This window comes from Leptidea sinapis, chromosome 35 (assembly GCF_905404315.1).
Source record: "Leptidea sinapis chromosome 35, ilLepSina1.1, whole genome shotgun sequence".
Taxonomy (NCBI): domain Eukaryota; kingdom Metazoa; phylum Arthropoda; class Insecta; order Lepidoptera; family Pieridae; genus Leptidea; species Leptidea sinapis.
Genome location: NC_066299.1, coordinates 7,865,505 through 7,884,135, shown reverse-complemented (window position 1 = coordinate 7,884,135; position 18,631 = coordinate 7,865,505). Strand labels below are relative to the sequence as shown.

Here is an 18,631-nt window from a genome sequence, read left to right as displayed (position 1 = left end):
ACTTCCACGTAATCATATTTCACTAGACACGACGGGCGTTGATTAATATTCCCGCTCATTTCAAGCGAGACATTCGCAATATCTCATTTCGTTGTGTGAACTGTGGAATATTAGATTATATTATTCATTTAATGTTTTATATATATATATGTACTATCACTGGCCCGCGAATTCGTTCGTCTTAGCCACGAAGGCGGACGAAAGCCTCTCAAGATAGCGGTTTCCCTTCTTTTTCACACGCATTGCAACACACTTTTCTCCTCTTTCGTTCTATAGCTTTCTTTCACCGTCGTATCGCAATCCTAAACAAACTAAACTAAAACTAAATTTCGAAATAAAATGAACCCTATATCCTCTTCTGTGTGTGCATCGTTGATTTAATATGACCTGAGACCTCATCTGATAAAAACATAAAACCATTACCAACTAATATAATATTAAGTTTTAGCTTTGTATACTAATACCTCACGACAATTCATTACGGTAAAATTTACGTTCGATATCGAAGCCTGACATATTTTTGGAATTAACATAATATTCAATAAAACGTTACTACTAATTTGATATATTATGCATTACTAAACAGCTCTTTACATTGGAAGATAGTCTTCAAACTCGAACTTAATCATAAATAAAAGAAAGAAGAAGTACTTAGGAAACTAACGATGAATAAAAAATAAAGAATAGGTAAATCCGTATTGAAATAATGAAATCTGCCAGAAAACATTGGCAATACTTCTATCTAGCCTTTGTTTTCTCATGTGCTCCAACAGTTTTAATTAAAATATTAACTAATTTAATTTCAATAATTATTAACAGTTATTTTACATCTAGAACGTCCAATTATAATCCCGGTGAATCAGTTTATGAAATATTGTAATAGCTTCGAATATTACATACCTCCTATAGTTATCCACAAATAAATTAAAATTGAAAATTACTCAACAAATGCAATTATTAATATCAACGCTTCCAGCGAATTTCCAACATTTGAAATAAACAGCAAAAGTATTAAAATCCTATAAAAAATATAATACAATAGCAACAGGAAATCGTACGTGAATGCACAGACTATGACTTAGCATTATTCACAAGACTATTTCAATGCCAAAATCCTCGGCAATAAAACAACTCCCACACAGCACCAAATTCGTTATCTACACAAAAAGAGCTATCGCTATGCCAACCGCCCACTTTCATCAAACGATATTCGCCAATTAGGAGTATAGGGTAGTCCTTAATGGCTTTTTAATACTCGTTTTTTGGAAGCGTACGAAAATAAATTGAAGATTATTAATTGTATCTTTCACGTCTTGAACCTTTGATATTTTATAATTACCCGCCGATTGCTTGCCTACTTCACGGATATTTTTCTCGTTAGAATTTTCTCAAATTCAAACTCACTATATTCAAATAATATTTATTCAAGTTTGCTTTATTAAATTCTTTATTCTTCTGTCTACATGTCGATATCTCCGCAAATGATGTTTAATGTTCAGAAATAAGCTTTTGTTTTATTTCTTTGTTCTTTCATTGGATTAGAGTTCACATTTATTAGATTTTTTCTAGTTAGTATATGGAAACTGGATGGCCAGTCTTTTAAATCGTGATTTATATGTAAGTTGCTCTCTCTGTTATACGAAATCGTACTGAACTCACTAATGAAAATATGGACAAAACAGGAGCACAGCTACATCTAGGTAAGCCTAATGGTAATAATTTTGATTTCTCTGGACCCAATCAAAGAGACAAATATATAAATTCGTTCGCTGGCACCACTAGAATAATAACACAGCGAATCTCCCAATATATTACGAAGACTAATGTAGTTAACAATTTAGCAAATACTTGTATGTCATAGCGAGTAATGCCGAACAGAGGAGCACGGGGCTGCCTCACCCTACGGGAGGGAATACTTCCTACAAGCTAACTGCACAAGTTTACTCGTTTAAATTTTGCGGCAACAGTTTCTAGTTCGCGTGCATACCGACAGCTTCGGAAACTTTCATTACTATATTTCGCTAATTGAGTTTTTCATTAACGTTTCTTGATTACTCGGAGTCGCTTGAAAGTTTTACTTTTGAGAATTTTATCGTAATCGTATTCATTAATAATATTTAAGTTCTGTCTCACGAAAAGGAGTTTCTCAAATACTTCAGTTATTCAAAAAGTAAAAAAAATAACGGAAGCCTGTAAAACATTACGCAAACAAAAGAAAGGCCGAAAACAACTCAATGAAAATCTTATTATCTTTCCCAATTGCGGACACTTCAACGAATTCAGAACGCAAAATAAATTGCGTAACGTCCAATCAATCATAGAGTGGGAGCCCGGATGCCCGAAAATAGCGACACCGTGCCACCTGGCAGAGTATGTATATAATACCAGGGGAGTGGGTGTGGTGGCGGGAAAATCAATAAAGCGGGTTGCGCGCATCAAAACATACCGCTACGAGCGCCCGCGGCCCGACTCACCCCCCGGGGGAGGCGGGCGCGGCTCGTCTCCCGGGGAAACCCACCCTGCTCGGCAGACACCGTCCTTGATATACCCACTCTGTCCGGGCTCGCAAGTTGGGATAAACATTCGCAGAGCCGGCACAAATTGGGTCGGCAATGCGTGCAGCGAGCTTCACGTCGCCGCGGCCGTGTAGACGTCACCCCTTTGTTATACACAACTTAGATTAAATACTTTGTGCATACTTGTCGCTGTCTGTTCTTTGTTACAATATTTTTAAGTTTGTTCGAATAAAAAAATAAATTATAATAAAACACGATAAACCATTTGACAGCTGATGACAGTTTCGATTGTATGTTAGGTTTGATTTTGTTTGCAAAACAATGGTTCTATATTTTGTAGGATTTTTTACCGTAAAGATATTGTGTGGATTGTTTATTTTTAGAATCCACGTTAAATATGCAGGGTTATGTAGTAAGATAAGTCAAGTAGAACCTGTCATATTCCCTACTATCGTTGTTTCTCGCAGTCACGCAGTTGTGTGCAGATTGAAACATAATAATCTTATTTTCGTTATGATTAAATAACTCAAACCAACCCCGACCGAGTCACGAGTAATAATGTAGTTATTATAATGTTGCCCGACATACATTACAATCTAGCCTTAACTTGGGCAAGTAATTCTACATTAACTTAAACTACTAGATAGCTTAAACTAAGAATATGTCCATTAACACATTTCTTAATGTTTCTGTTACGGGAAAGTCACTCTGGTCATGTATTATATACAATATCTTCTCGTCTTATATAATATCACTATTTTATATTATTTAGCTAGCACTGGCTAGTGAATTAGTGTAATACTATTCACTCAAAACGTTTAATAAAGTTGAATATAACAGGGCTTTAAACTAAATACTTGATATACCAGATAACTGAAATTAAAAAAAAATCTATAATCTGAATCATAATAGCCTTCATTAAGAGTATTGTTACTAGGATATTTTTTATTTACTTGAATTGAAATATTCAATAAATATTTAGATTAAACTGTTTCTCCAACCTTGAGTATACTTATAACAACTTTGTGCTATCCACGTGCCGTAATATATGTACATACTACCTGCAAACCTATACTTGAAGAAAGATTATTTTCCTTATATGAAAACAGCAAGCACGGTTCATTACCCACTTAACTGCAACGAAGGTGTTCAACATTTATTTTTGAGGATAATTCTTAAATAAGTACAATGAATGACCCTCAGATACGTGCTATTAGAACAAAAGTTTAATGTGTTGAATATTAGTATAATATAGCTTTTGTATATGTTTGTAATTGTTATGATTTGTTGTTCAATCATTTTCCTGTTCACTTTTATTATTGAAGAGAGGACAAACGAGCTTACAGGACGTTTGTTTTACCTGACGTTAAATGATCACCGCCGACAATAGCAGAGTAATCATATGAGTGTTGCCGATCCGTTAATTTAATTAATATCAAGTTAACATAGTTGTCAGATGATCACGGAGCACCATAAAAGTAGGAGAGGTAGACAAGGAGTCTCTTTTTGTTTAAATTATCATGGTATATTTTAATTTTGATGAAGCAAAATAACACGATACTGAATACTTAATAATGGTGCCCGGTGCGCTTCGCTTCCCCCAAAAAACAAGTAATATCAGTTGGACCAATGCAAATGGTTCAAAATAAAAACTCACTGCCATCAGCGCCACCTATCCGGCACTAACGTAACTATGTTCGTCGAAGTGATCATATGGCCCTATATATATCATTTTATTACTATATATGTGCACTGTTTCTTCACTTGTCGTCTGTATAACCAGTATTTGGTATCACAAAATTACAGTTATACATTCCCAGAATGGTAATTATAGGTAAGTACGTAAAACTATATTTTAAATTAAAAGAGTTACTCCATGAAAACCTTAATTGAGACCTAGTGTCTGTCTTTCACGACGCTTTGTTTAAAAGTACTTCATACAAATCGGTTACAAAAAGTCGCTATAAAGGACTCTTCAACATATATAACAACTCTAGAGATATACGTGGCGTAATCATGCATAATATATTATGACAATAACAACTTTTACAACTTTTTGAATCCTTATATCTCAGAAACGGTGTTTCGTAGGAAAAATGTATTGCTACATTTTTCATAGATAATTTAATGATCTACAATTTTTGTCCGGGGTACTTTTATGATAAAACTTACTGTTTAGCTAAAAATCGCGAAAACCTAATTTTTTTTACTTTAATTACTTAAATTTTTTATTTATATTTATGTTTGTAACACTTTTACTGATCTCGTTTTTTGTTCTAGATTGACCGGATTAAAATATGAAAACATTTCTAGACGATGATATATAATAAAAATATTCGAAGCTTACAAACATGTTACAATAATAATCGATAATGAGTGACCCACTTACTAAATCTTCTCCGTCTCGGTCGCTATATACTCTAGGAGAGTTTCTCAATCTATGTGTCGCGAATCTTTACTTAGGGGGTCGACGGCAGAAGGAAAAAGGCAAGGTGGAGTAGGCACAATCAATTGGTACAATAAAAACACAATATTATTGGGAAGGATGGACTTGTTAAATTTCGGGCCATTTGTTTCCGAAGCGGTGGTAGTCTTTGAACTTACATCAAAAAGAATTGTAAAGGAGTCAAATATTCACAAAATAAATGCCTTTTAATTTACATGCCTATTTGAAATGTTAACAATCAAATAAATTTCTCTTTTGAGTTTTAATGTCCACACAATGGGTGGTAGTTTTTGACGATCAATAAGTGATTTGAAATCCTATTTTGAATAAAAATTTGAAGAGAATTTACATAGGTATGTAGTGGCAAATGGTACTAATAACTTCTTTTGCCAGCTCTGGATATTCTTGTTTTCTTTTCATTCACAACACGTTAACACTTTGTGCATAAAATCATTATGGTAGTCTTATAAAATTAAATAATAAATTACTTATTTGTGTGACTGACAAGGGGATCGCCAGAATTTTTTGAGTTGTAATGGGGTCGCGATATAAATAAGATTGAATTAACACTGCTCTACAGCGATTGTTTTTGTCGTAAAGTTTTGTTATCAAGGGTACATGTGCGCCTCACAATTTATCGCTATCTCGGTCATTGTTAGAGGTCAAAAGAGTGCACTCATGCACGAGCAGGCATTTCATTTAGTCGGTCTATCTCTGTAGGCAAAGAGCAAGGGTTCACGTTCGCTTATGACACTCCCCATTTCAACTCACTGAAAACGGTTGTATAGCCTCCAATTAGATATATTACGATTTATGGTAAAATAATCTGTTAAGGTCAAGCTTTAAGACAAGCCCCTTCTATACGGATGTGAGACGTGGACTTTTAAAGAATACCTCTGGAAACGAATTGGAGCTATCGAAATGTGGGCATATAGACGTATGTTGGCCATTAGTTGATTAGAATCACAAGTTCACGAATGTGGATGTTCTGCGGCGCGTCAATCAAAAATTTTTTTAATTCACGAATTTTAATTTTGCATGAGCAAATCATAAAGAGGGAAAGTCACAAATTTGGGGAACGTACTTAGACATAAGAGGTACGAACTTCAACAACTCATCATGATGGGAAAAGTTGAGTGGACAGGAATCGCGAACACAGCAGAACAACTTACGAAGAACAAAAAGTTGAATTTACAATGCTGACTAACTTTCGCAAGTCAGTGAGGCACGCGAAGAAGAATAAAGGTCAAGACAGTATCCTCAATGGATTGATAGCGCACTGTCCACCTTCACAGTTGGGTTTCAAGGAACTTTCTTCCACATACGACCAAGCTGTGGAATGAGCTTCGAAGACAATACGACATGGGTACCTTCATTAAAGCGCGTACACTTTTGTAAAGGGCCTTGTGATTGTGGGCGGCGGTGATCACTTAATATCATGAGATCCGTACGCTCGTTCGACGGACGAGACGATCAGGACGTTCAGCTGTTGGTAATTGGTACGCCCTGCCCATTACAATACAATGCCGCTCAGGATTACTGAAAAACCCAAAAATTCTGAGGGGTACAACAACTACGGTTGTCACCTTGAGACATAACATCGTTTTCATACATTAGAGAAATATATGTTATATTTGTATCAGTACATGTTCGTTATTCATCCAAGTTCTCTTACTTCTTTAATAGTTCGCAGGAACACTCGAGTTTTTAGTACTTAACACGACGAAATTTACCGCGTTCATATTCTATTTTAACTTTCTCCAGTAAATTGTTGCAAAAGTTTTTATACCAGTTAGTAAGTAACCGATGGAATGTTATTTGGACAGTCTCGAGTTTTTTGCGATTTTTATAAGAAGCGTAGAAGGCCACAAGTGATCGAAGGTTTTATTTTTTCCTGCTACGAATAACCACCGTACGTGGATCGTTTTTTAATATATACGAGCTACTGCTTCTGTATATTGTCAGTACAATACAAGACTAAAACTGGTTGTAGCCAATTCACTTACACAAGCATTAACATCTAGACATTTTGTTTTATTTGCTTCGATTGAATTCATATTCAATACAGCCAAATGATCGGTAATTCACGTGCCGAGAACTAGAGCTCAAAGAGAATTTAAACACTACGTTCACTAGAGCTTTTCATTGGCTTCTAAAATCACGTGATCTAAGCTGTTCTTGAAGTAAGTAAGCAGTGTGTGAGCCATATATTACTAAAAAAGAAATGTACTCTTGATAAACAACTAATAAATTTTGTTACGATACAGCAGAGGACTGTTTTACACACTCAGGCTGCTCAAAATATGTCGGCAATGGCAAAAACATGTACACGAAGTCGTTTCAAAGTAAAGAAAGATAAAGCAAGTTAATTTTATTATTTTTATTGATGTACCGGGGTTTCATCATCGCATAATTCTATCGACCACTACAAAACTAGGTCACGTTATTAATCTTTTGTAGCAACGTAGTTCGCGAATTCTTTAATAATGTATAAAGTGTAATCAACCACTATTGAACTGTTTTGTAATGTTGCCATCACAGTTTGCCATCATGGTAAAAGAATAATTCATTATATTAGCATCGACCATAAAAATTATATGGTGATGGCTTAGATCATTTACACACATTACACGTCTAGATAGACTATGACAGCTGTGAAAACATGGATAAAAATTTAGCTTAGCAGAACTAACCTCCATTTACATTATATACACAAAGTGATATACATATCGACCTGTATAGCCGAGTGGTTAGCGATCCTACCTACTAAGCTAGAGGTCCCGGGTTCGAATCCCGGTAGGTGCAAACATTTATATGATGAATATGGATGTTTGTTTCCGAGTCATGGATGTTTATATGTATTTTATCTATGTTTAAGTAAGTATAGTGGATTAAACATATTGTTGTCTTGCAACCCATAACACAGGTTAACTATATATGCCTAATTTGGGGCAAGATAATTTGTGTTAAAAGTGTGTCAATATTATTATATTATTATATATCGAGAGTGTAAAGCTTGAGATCTATAGACCGTACTTAGACGTTGCTCAGACTTTACTCACGTTAAACTTAGCTGAGTGTTGTAAAACGCGAACTTCGCTTTCGCATTGGGCTGTCTTAGCTTAAGCTCAGCATAATTTCAGATGTCAATTGTCTATAAAAACGTAATCAAGTACGCTCTATTAGATCTCAGTCTAAGATGTAGCTTGTCACGCACACTAAAGTAACAAACCTGGCCTATTTTCAACGGTTGTCTATCAGCAAGAGGCTCTATCTAGACGTATAAATCAACATAGATATTAGCATTTATCAATCAATAAAATCATCAATAAAATTAAATGGTGATGGTTGCAGTGAGTCAAGCAACATTCAGTCAAGAAATATCTCACAAGTAGCATGAATCATTCATATAGCGTTCCCACGTTTATCACAAACACCCGCTCAGAACCCGGTGATATCATGTTGCTCTTGTGTAAGCAAAAAGCTGTGTAAAATATTTATTAATAAATTATTATATTAAATCTTAGTCAACATTATTTCTAGGTACATAAAACTATTCTTTCAACTGTATTGGATTTACCTTAAACATAGTATAGTAGCGCCATCTAGTAGCGAGTAGAAAAATTAGCAAAGCATTGTCTCAAACCTACCCTTACGTTGACAATTACTTGATTATATTTTAAATACAAAAAATAGTTATTCGTTTTAAATGTTATAAAGTAAAATATTCAAAATACCTGGTAAGGTTGAAGATTAGCATAGTCCAAAAACAGCAACTCTTTATCATGCAAAAATTCAACTGGCTGGGTATCTGCTTGTAATGTTACGTCAGCAGCGAGTGGAGTAAAGGTCTGAAAATAAAAACATAACATTAAATGTAGTATTACATACAACATAAATAAAAATTGCCGGCAATTACTAAAATATGACAGTATGTCAAGATGAATTGTTTATGTACTCGTACTTATTCACTATGTAATTTCTTTGAATGACTTCTGATTGTATTTTTTATAAGTTATAAACGTAATTAAAGCTATTACAAGTTATAAGCATTGACATTAAAACTAGAAGGGATGGGAAGAACAAAGCGAAAGCAAGTTGTGTTTCCCTTTTTTTATCTGACATGCTTTGATCAAGTGATATAAAGTGCTCTCTGCCTTGAGAATATCGGATTACAAGATTAGACTTTCTGCCTTCACAAATTTACAGTATTTTTGAAGTGATATAAAAATCAATGAGCATCACACCTACCTTTTAGAATAATAAAACAATTAGAGGATTCTACTACCACTACTTACTGCTAGAAACAATTATGCATATTATGGTGATGGGGTATTTAAACGGACCTAAGGGGAGAGAAGACTTGTCTCCCCGAGGAAGACCAGTCAAAAAGGTAAGTCATGATGAATTGAATGTGATGGAGAGACGATTCGCATTAAATTACCCAGGAATTATCGACATGGTTTTATGTTAGCATACCCACAATCTTAACCCATTGCATAAATCAGAAATATAAAAAGCTAGAAAAGGGGGTGCCCCATGACTGACCTTCTCAGAGAAGCACGCGTGAAAGCTTGTCTTACCATATTGTTCCGGCACACACATGATATGATTTTGGGAGAAATAATTACTTGCTATGAAAAGTGAATTCTATATGCTGATCGCAAGCGAACATCGTAAATGCCGCAATAATGTCCGAAAGCGATAGGTAGATAATGGTCGCGATAGTTAACTACAGCTTCATCAGATCTGGTCAAAGCAATATCAGAATAGAAGTCATCTCAATTTACATGGTAAAAATGTTCTTTTCAAAATGCAATAAAAAAGAGTATAAAATGACCTTCCCGTCAGATGATAGAAATATATAGATAGAGGTTAAATATTTTGATTAATTAAATATATTTTATTTTATAAAACTATTTGAATTTGTCAGTACAAAATGACAATTTCGTATTATACTTTAACCTACTAATATTTATTATAATGTTTGGTTTGTGTAGACCAACTACTGCCATCTATCGGTACTTCGTTAAATCGATAAATATTTTCTATAATTATGGATGATTCGAGCATTTGATATTATACATTTTAAATAAGAAATTTTATAATGATAAAAACTCTTACCAGCGCAGGCCATTTTATTTCTTTATTATCTATTTTTTTCGGTGCCCACACTAGAGTTCTTTCCACTAAAAAAACACGAAACGTCCGTCGCGAATAAACAGCTACCCACTCACGGCGTTGCCAATCTACACCATCATATTCCACTAACACCTGAAACAATACAAAAGAAAAACGTTAAAATTATAATAATATTTTACCGCTTACTTAAGCGCCACCTATGAGGTAATAGCGTTACTATTTCGACAAGACTTAAACAAACAGTATTTGTCATTTAATGACATGGTTCAATAATAGATGGCGCTTACTGTATTTAATTTGAAAGTTGTTTTTATACTTTTAAATAAACGACACCATTTTTATTTCTATTAGAAAAAGTGATGAGACGATTTCCGCGGGCTGGACTTAAATTAGATTATTGCTCCGAGAGCTAGATATTCAGCTGATGGTCAAAGGCGGATCACGGATTATTTTATGGAATATGGAGGGCTCACAAGGTTACAAACAGGCGTGCGAAATAATATTTAAATAAAAAAGGAATACCTACTTAACATAAAAGAAATAGCGTAAGTAAGTACTTATGCACCGACTTACACTTACACTGTTGCATAAACTTTTTCAATCGTAGATGTAGGTATGGCAAAAAAATTTAAACCGTTTTGCGAATTCCTAATGCTAGTATGAAAGTCGAAACATAAATATTTTTTAATATTTCCAATGTTTTTATGAAAAAGATTACTAATAGATACATTTTTATTAATTTTAATTTAGTTGCCCTGTTATAAAGTGTTTGAATGACTTCGGTTGTGTTTAATTCACACTTTTTAACCCCAATAAGTCCATACACGTCTAGGATACGCGGACGGTATTTGGATTTCCGATGACAAACTCCCGAGTTTATTACCCGATCCGATTAGTTCGATACTACTCGTATTTACTATTTGAATTTAGTTGGTTATATGTAGTTTCTTGAAGACCTCATTGAAATAACTTAGATATTATGATTGAGATATCTGAAGTATTCGGTGGTCATTACTGTATGTAGGATACAAATGTTTGAGTGAAAAACCTATGTATGATAAATGACACAGTTCTGGCTAAGAAACAAAAACATAATAACATTAGCATGAAACAAAAGATACAAGCGCCTTGATAAAGTAAATGTTTCTTTAGAAGTTTAAAAAAAAATTTCTTTTTGGTCCTATTCTAATACCTGTTTAATAGTCTTCATCGTCACTAGACGATCACGATCACTGGTCACGATTATAAATTATTAAAACTAGATTAATAACTATATCACAACTTTTGGTTCATCGCATCTTTTAATGAAATTTCAAACGGATCTAAAGAGGGTTGTACATAGGGTTGCCAACCCTACTATATAATATAGTATCCTACTATTTAAAGTATCCACCTACTATTATTTTAAAAATATAATATAGGTAGTAGGCGAAAATTCTATATTTTATCAGCATACAGAGTGCATATTTTCTGTAATGAACAAAGTGGAAAGATGAGCTCAGTAGAGCAAGTATCGGTCTGATAAAAGCAGAGTTAGTGGTGTTCTATAACTTAATGATAGTTACGAAGGGCTCCTTCAAAATACAAAACCTATCTATAAAAGCTCAAAGCAGTAAAAATATTCATAGAAATGATTTAAAAATATATTATTTTAATTAATTCTCTGTCTACGACATATTTTTGGGTACTGAATCCAAAATACTATATTCGATATAAAAACGATAGCAGCCCTATCCGGAGCCCTGAAATCAATTTCGACTAAACAGGTTTGTTGTCTTGGCCAAAATTTAACAGATCGCATTTGACATAAAATCATATAATTCATAGAGAGTAAGGTTATATTGTAGTTGTGAGTGAGAATTTTAATTAAATAATGATAATATGAACTAAAATATATATATGTACTGTGTAGGTTAAGGTACATAACTGTTGTATATTAAGAACAATCTTCGTTAATTGTTTATAATACTAGAGGCCATGTGAATCACTCGACACGAAATGGTCATGGTCATTCCATGGTCAGACAATATACATAACGTACACTTATTGTAAACAAAACGTAGGTGTACTAAAGTTTTTCCCATACTTGTGAGGGTATATAAACCTCATTTACATTCAGCCCATACCGCTGCGCTCATTAATGATTACAATTTACTTATAGGTACATACGGCCCTACCAGGTACTTTCCTGCAGTCAAAACCACATCACTTTCGACTATTGGAAATGGCGAATATTTGATATAGTTACAGCACAGCATCCGCCCTGTGTCTTGTTTATATGTAAATGTTGTTTATTTAAGAATATAATATATGTATATAGTTGTAAAGATATATAAATAAATCACCTACTGTCAACTAGCAATAGAAAAGGTCGAGTGCCAGTCACTCGTGCACCGATATCTCTTGTTATGTATTAATATTCTTTATTCATATAAGATAACTACTTACTTATGCTAATTACTCAATTTATCAAAGAATAATTAAGAAATCGGTGACATTTTAAGCCTATCGAGATACTTATTGACAATCAAGTCATATGCGATCGGATTAATTCTATGGTAACATTCAAGCTCAGAGCATACTTTCCCTTCAAAGTCAGGCAACACATTTCGTGACCTATATTGCAGATGTTTCCATTGGATATGGACTGGTCGGTTTTCACTTTCCATCTGGTGAGCGACTTTCCCGTTATCAATAAAAAATAAAATAATAAAGGTTTTCATTTGTGGAGGTTTTGATTTTAATTTAGTCTTCTAAGTTTTATTCCAGTTGACACTTTGCCCTACCTAAAAAATTCGATATCTTCCATTAATCTTAAATACTTTATACGTCACATATAAAGTGAATAAAGTTTTAAGAAAGAACGATTTTTATAAGTGCTAAGTCATGTGTTTACGTGGACGAAGTCGCGTAACTATCAACTAGTTCTAATATAAAAAAAAAAACATTTTAAAATCAGTAAACAGTTCCGATTCATCAATTCAATGCTTACAAACATAACAACAATGAAGCTTGTACTAGGATAACAGAAGGTAAGTAGAGACACTACTATAATGATACAAACACACGTATAAGTACATTTTTGTCCCACTTACGTGAAGCCGTATTGTGTGGCGGCGGCCTTGTCACATATCTCAGTGCATCATACTGTGTATGTATATGTTGTATATACATATATATACAGACTGCATATTCAGTATGCAATAATTATCCACACACGCCACGAGCATTTGTGGAGCAATGTTGTTTGTGAACTTATAAGACGTTTGCTATATTCGGATAAATACCACATGGCTGATGATACTTACTCAAATACTTTTATATAATGTAAATATTATATCGAGAAGAACGAACAAGTGTACGGCTCACCAAAAGGTAACTAATCATTGGCGTATGTACTCGTACTATTAGCACCAGGTGAATCACAGACACATTACCGGCCTTCCAGCACCTTCCTGTATGCGTTTTAAAGAATGTATTGTCGGTTCGAGAATTCCGTAGTCAACAGAAGATTCCATAATTTCATTTCGAAGCAATAATACGTCAGAATATATTTGCAGGAACCTATGATCACCAAATCAACATATTGAAAGTTCATAATTATCAATATTATTCCTACAAGACCAAAGATTCTAAACCTATAGTTTATATACATCAAAGGACCATTGCTAAATTTAACGGTAAGAATTAGATGATAAAAATATGGAAACAACAAACAAAAAATATATGGAACCTTAAAAAAAATACTAAATATAAAAGTAAATAATTAATATATTATTTTGAAACAAACTTATATATTTAAAAACAAAATTTTAATCACCCTTAAGTGGGCGCTACTCACGAGTTCTGAACGGCTCCGGCGCGGCGTGGGAGAAGTAGGTATCAGTATGTAGTAGCCTACGTTAAAGTGTGGCTTCTAGATTAGCTACAGGTTGATCTAAAATGTTATTTTAGAAAAAAAATAATTAGGTGAAAGGTGCATTATATATTTTTTATTACGGTTAAGTACTCGTGAGTTCATTTAATGCCGCCATTGTATCTCCACGCTGTACTTTTTAGTTATTTTGTGTTACTGGAGGTTTTTAAATACATAAAGTCATAGCGAAATTTTCTTAGGTTCTCGACAGAATAGGCTGCAGGCTTCCTTATTTATAGAATGTAGTCATTCAACAATTGATAAGTCTTTGTAAAGAAATGACGTTACAATTTACCCCCCAGGGATTAAAGTTGCTACCCAATTATCAGTAGGCTAACACTTAAACCATGCGACCTCGACTTTGAGCCACAAATGTTGGTATGGTTCCAAGAGTGATGCTGCTAATCGAGGAAAGAGACTCATGTAAACATTGAGGCAGGCAATAATTTGAGTGCAAGGAGAATCCACACGCGTCTTGCCGAGTATATAAATATTGATAAACTAACAATGCTAGAGTGGTTATATCTTGTATTCGAAATTCTTAGTATTTCCTAACAAATTACTATATTATTTACTATCCGACTTTAAGTAGGTTCTAATAAAAGTCTAAATTTCAATAGTAAATTATACCACAGTAGATATATGTCTACTGTGGTTATATGTTGTATTACGGCTGTTTTCAATAACGTCTCTCTAGTTACGGATACAATGCTGCCACCGCTTAGTGACAAGACCTTATCTATCCATAGTTATGTCCAATGCTATCTGTTAATAGGTTATTGAATAGTACGTAAGCGTAAAAGGATAGATTTGTCTACCTCTAGTAAGGTTAACTAAGGATAGATAGGTTATTGAATTGCAAAGCAAAAAATTAGCAAAGGTAAGTGAAACTATATGATACGAAATTGAATTATTGTTTTGCCATATGAATCCTCTATGCAGATTTCTACTCGGTCATAACTTCGCGCCAAACTGTTACACAACCAACAAAAGTATAAGCAAGTGCATATTAAATTTATGAGACCGTTGAACGTCGAGAACTTTCACTATAAGTTGCGTATCTTCATAAAGTCATTTCACACCTGTCTCTAAATGGCACTGGCTTATATCGAGCACCGGAGAGATCGGAATCTGTTATTTATTTATTCTACGAGCGGTAGATATTCACTATTGTATCTACATCTGAGTGCGCGGGAAACTAGTTCTAATAATAGAGACCAACCTACCTAGTAGGTATCAAGGTTGCGTAACTAGGGCAAACGCGAGAGTTTTAGCTGCGACTGAGTTCTTGTGTTGCATCATAATATTATTTATTTTTCATAAGGGCCGTTATGATTTCGATCAAAGCTCATGAAAGGTATATTATATTGAAATTACTACCGAATAATTTGGAAAAAAAATCGAAAAATTTTCATCAAACAACAGTATTTTTTTAATGAAAGGGCGAATGTGTGTATTTCGTACAAACACGAACACGGAAAAGTTGTATGGTAATCCATTACTAATGTAGACAACTTTGACCGATTTCGCATTGGCTTGTTACAATTTATAAACAAACTATGATGTGACAGATTTTAAAATATTGCTGTAATACTTAAATTACTCTTTGCGTTTAGTTTGTAATATTGATAAAATATTTTAGTGTTTTTTTTATCTTCCTCGTAGGTGTACTAGGTGTACTGAGGCCTTCGACTTCGTCTAATGACCACAAATTGCATCCTCGGGCCTCGTTAGGAGTCACTTTCTTTCTAAACTTGTTGAACCTATCGTTACACATTGTTTTTTAAATATTTTAAACAAAGTCCACTTTTCAAGTAGGTACCGCTCTATGCCGACGAACATACGTGGAATGGACGAACTAACATTTATACGGGCAACTCCTTCCTTTCAGGGCATTCATTTAATAAAATTAAAAAATGTGTGTAGAAGGACAGTTTTGATAAAATATAGAATATGTTAAAAACAAGTTATTTATTAATTAAATCAATAATAAGAAGTATTCTAGACTATGTTAATAGATCACTTAACGCCTTATTAGTTTTCATACTTAATCTATTCCACGTCAACCAATTTGTATTTAATTTATAGATCGTTCAACCACCTCAGCAGGTACGGCATTGCCGTTGGTTACACTTTCTGAGAACACTGACATCGTCGTGGTATTCAGCATTAATAGATCGTGCAAATAATTTATATTCTTTTCTAACAGTTCTTAGGTATTAACTTGAATTTTAAATAAACTAGACAGGTACCAACTTAAATACATAATTACTTAACCTACAGGTAGACCGCGGGTCTAATGAGATGACCTCTTTGATCAGTAAGAAATAAATTTTGTAAAAAATAAATACAAGGATGGAATAAGAACTAGACACTAAAATATACAATCTAAAACTCATAATAACAGTTTGAATTCAATTTTAACAACTGTCAAAATGCCAAATCCCACCCGCATCATCGTTGACGTTTGTCATTCTACAACTGCGTGTTTTTCGAAGAAATTCTTGCCTCGTACAGCTACAGAGTACTTTGTGACATCAATTACCATTTATTTACTGCACTTGTTCGGAACCGATACAACTTAGGAACCTTAAAGCTCAGAGCATACTTCCAACGGGCGGATGTCTCACCACTTCCTATTACGTGAGCTTCTTCATCATCATCCCTACGCTAACGTTTGGCTTTCAAATTTGGGCGCTCAACAAAATATAATAAAATATACTTTCTTTGTTAATCACACCTTATTTAATTATGAACATTATTTTCTACTTTTAAGTTTGGTTTTCTAGTAAAGCGTGTTATTTAGTTTTTTTTGAACTAGTATATATTTATTGTAGCTTTTAAAGTCCTAAAACGATAATAATTAAATATAAACGAATAATCAACTCCAAAACGACTACCGTTGAATCAAAGCTTTTTAATATTTTTATTCAAAACATTATACGGTCGGATGTTGATGGTATTCAATATTTCCGCGTCGGACAGTTTGGCCTAATTTGATGACTGAAATAACTGACAGTTTGTTTCCAGTTGCTTTATTGAGACGTGTTTATAATATTTCCCTTTTGAGGGCCTCTAGGCTCCACGAGCCGAGTGTCTCGAGTCTAGACGCACACCTAACGACACTAGGGTCCATATTCTAGAACACGTCTCAATACGTCATCCGTGTGTTCAAGTGTGTTTTATCCCTATCGTCCTAATAGCCTAAACATATGGTCAGATTTGGTACGGCCGGACCATAAGACCGTCCTGGGGGCGTGGTGGTCGCCCCGCACCAGTGTGTCCTTAGTCCTCCTCGGTCCGGTCGAGGCGGTAATAATTATAATTTTGTGCGATGGACACTGCGACATACCATCGAATATGATCAGGTACTGGACCTCGTCCGATGTTTCGGCAATACCAAATCCGACCATGTGTTTAGACTATAATGTTCATGAAAAAAATACAACATACTTGATCACGTATTACGAGACATCTCCTGGAATAGATGTAACACTCAATAAATACCGACACGTTTATGCGTTTATCGTTTTCCGTATTCGATGCTCCAAAGTCAGTACCAAGTGTTTAAGCATACGTCCGTAGCTTAAGCAAGACATTTAATTTAATAATCCTATCTTCCATTCAAATGACATCACAGCTCAAGTTACGAAATCCTCGTATCCCTAATTTAAAACCTTCAATTCCTTAATCCATTCGGTCAAGCAATTCTGATAAATCTCCTTGGAGTTTAGAGGATATCTGGTCTTAAATAGGCGGCCGTTTCATCCGTCACAGCAGTATTAATGATGTCATCCGGAGGGCGATGTCGGCTTTTAATGCATCAGCGATTTTGAGGCCGACCGATTACGATGAACCACAACTGACAAGCGACATGTTTAGAAGTTTATCGACGCTTTGTCACTCATTATATAGTGACGCACCATGAATATGTCGGTATAATTGGGGCCAACATTAACATCTAAGTAAGAGTAACTAACAGATTTCACCAAGGAACCTTAACGCGGTCTACTGACCGCGTCAATTCAAGAAGTTGAAAACGTTGAAGCTCCTGTTCATTTCACCAACAATAACTGAGCACAGTTTAGCTAAAACTGCTTTTTTAGTCATATTATATGAATCTATTTCAGAGTAGTCAAGCTATTCTTGTACATAGAAACATTCAACAATGATTTTTGTTATAATTATAATCTAAATTTATGATACGCAAGCTCAGTTATCGCAAACGCATAAAGATATATGTATTGGAGAAATTGCTTTTTTTGTGTATGAGGAGGACACATGAGCGTATATACATAGGGGTCACTTGATAGTGTGTGATCACCGTGCCCCATACTCTCTTGAGAATCTCAGAGGAATCGCAAAAGAATTGCTGATATTACGTTGGTTTTAGTACAACAAGTAGAGATGGATACTTACGCAATGGATGGTACAGGGGCTAAACAAGGAATGTCACAAAAATACAAAAATTCGTGAAGTAAGTATAGCAAAACTTAGCTTTTCGCGCCCATTTTTATGTAGCATAATGTTAATAGCACGAAAACAATCATAGTCGTTCAAATCTTCAACATTTCGAAACCCTATACAGGTGCGAGAATAGGATTGTCCCTG

General features: G+C 34.4%; 1 protein-coding gene across 1 annotated transcript in view; it reads right to left on the bottom strand.

The window, feature by feature from the left end:
- LOC126975223 (probable JmjC domain-containing histone demethylation protein 2C) overlaps window positions 1-18,631 on the bottom strand; it is a 95,897-nt gene that overhangs the window by 44,539 nt on the left and 32,727 nt on the right. The window contains exons 2-3 of the mRNA XM_050823017.1: window positions 10,087-10,236; window positions 8,700-8,813 (exon numbers count right to left, since the gene is read on the bottom strand). Of these exons, the coding sequence (XP_050678974.1) occupies window positions 8,700-8,813; window positions 10,087-10,236 (264 nt within the window). The remainder of the gene's footprint in view (window positions 1-8,699; window positions 8,814-10,086; window positions 10,237-18,631) is intronic.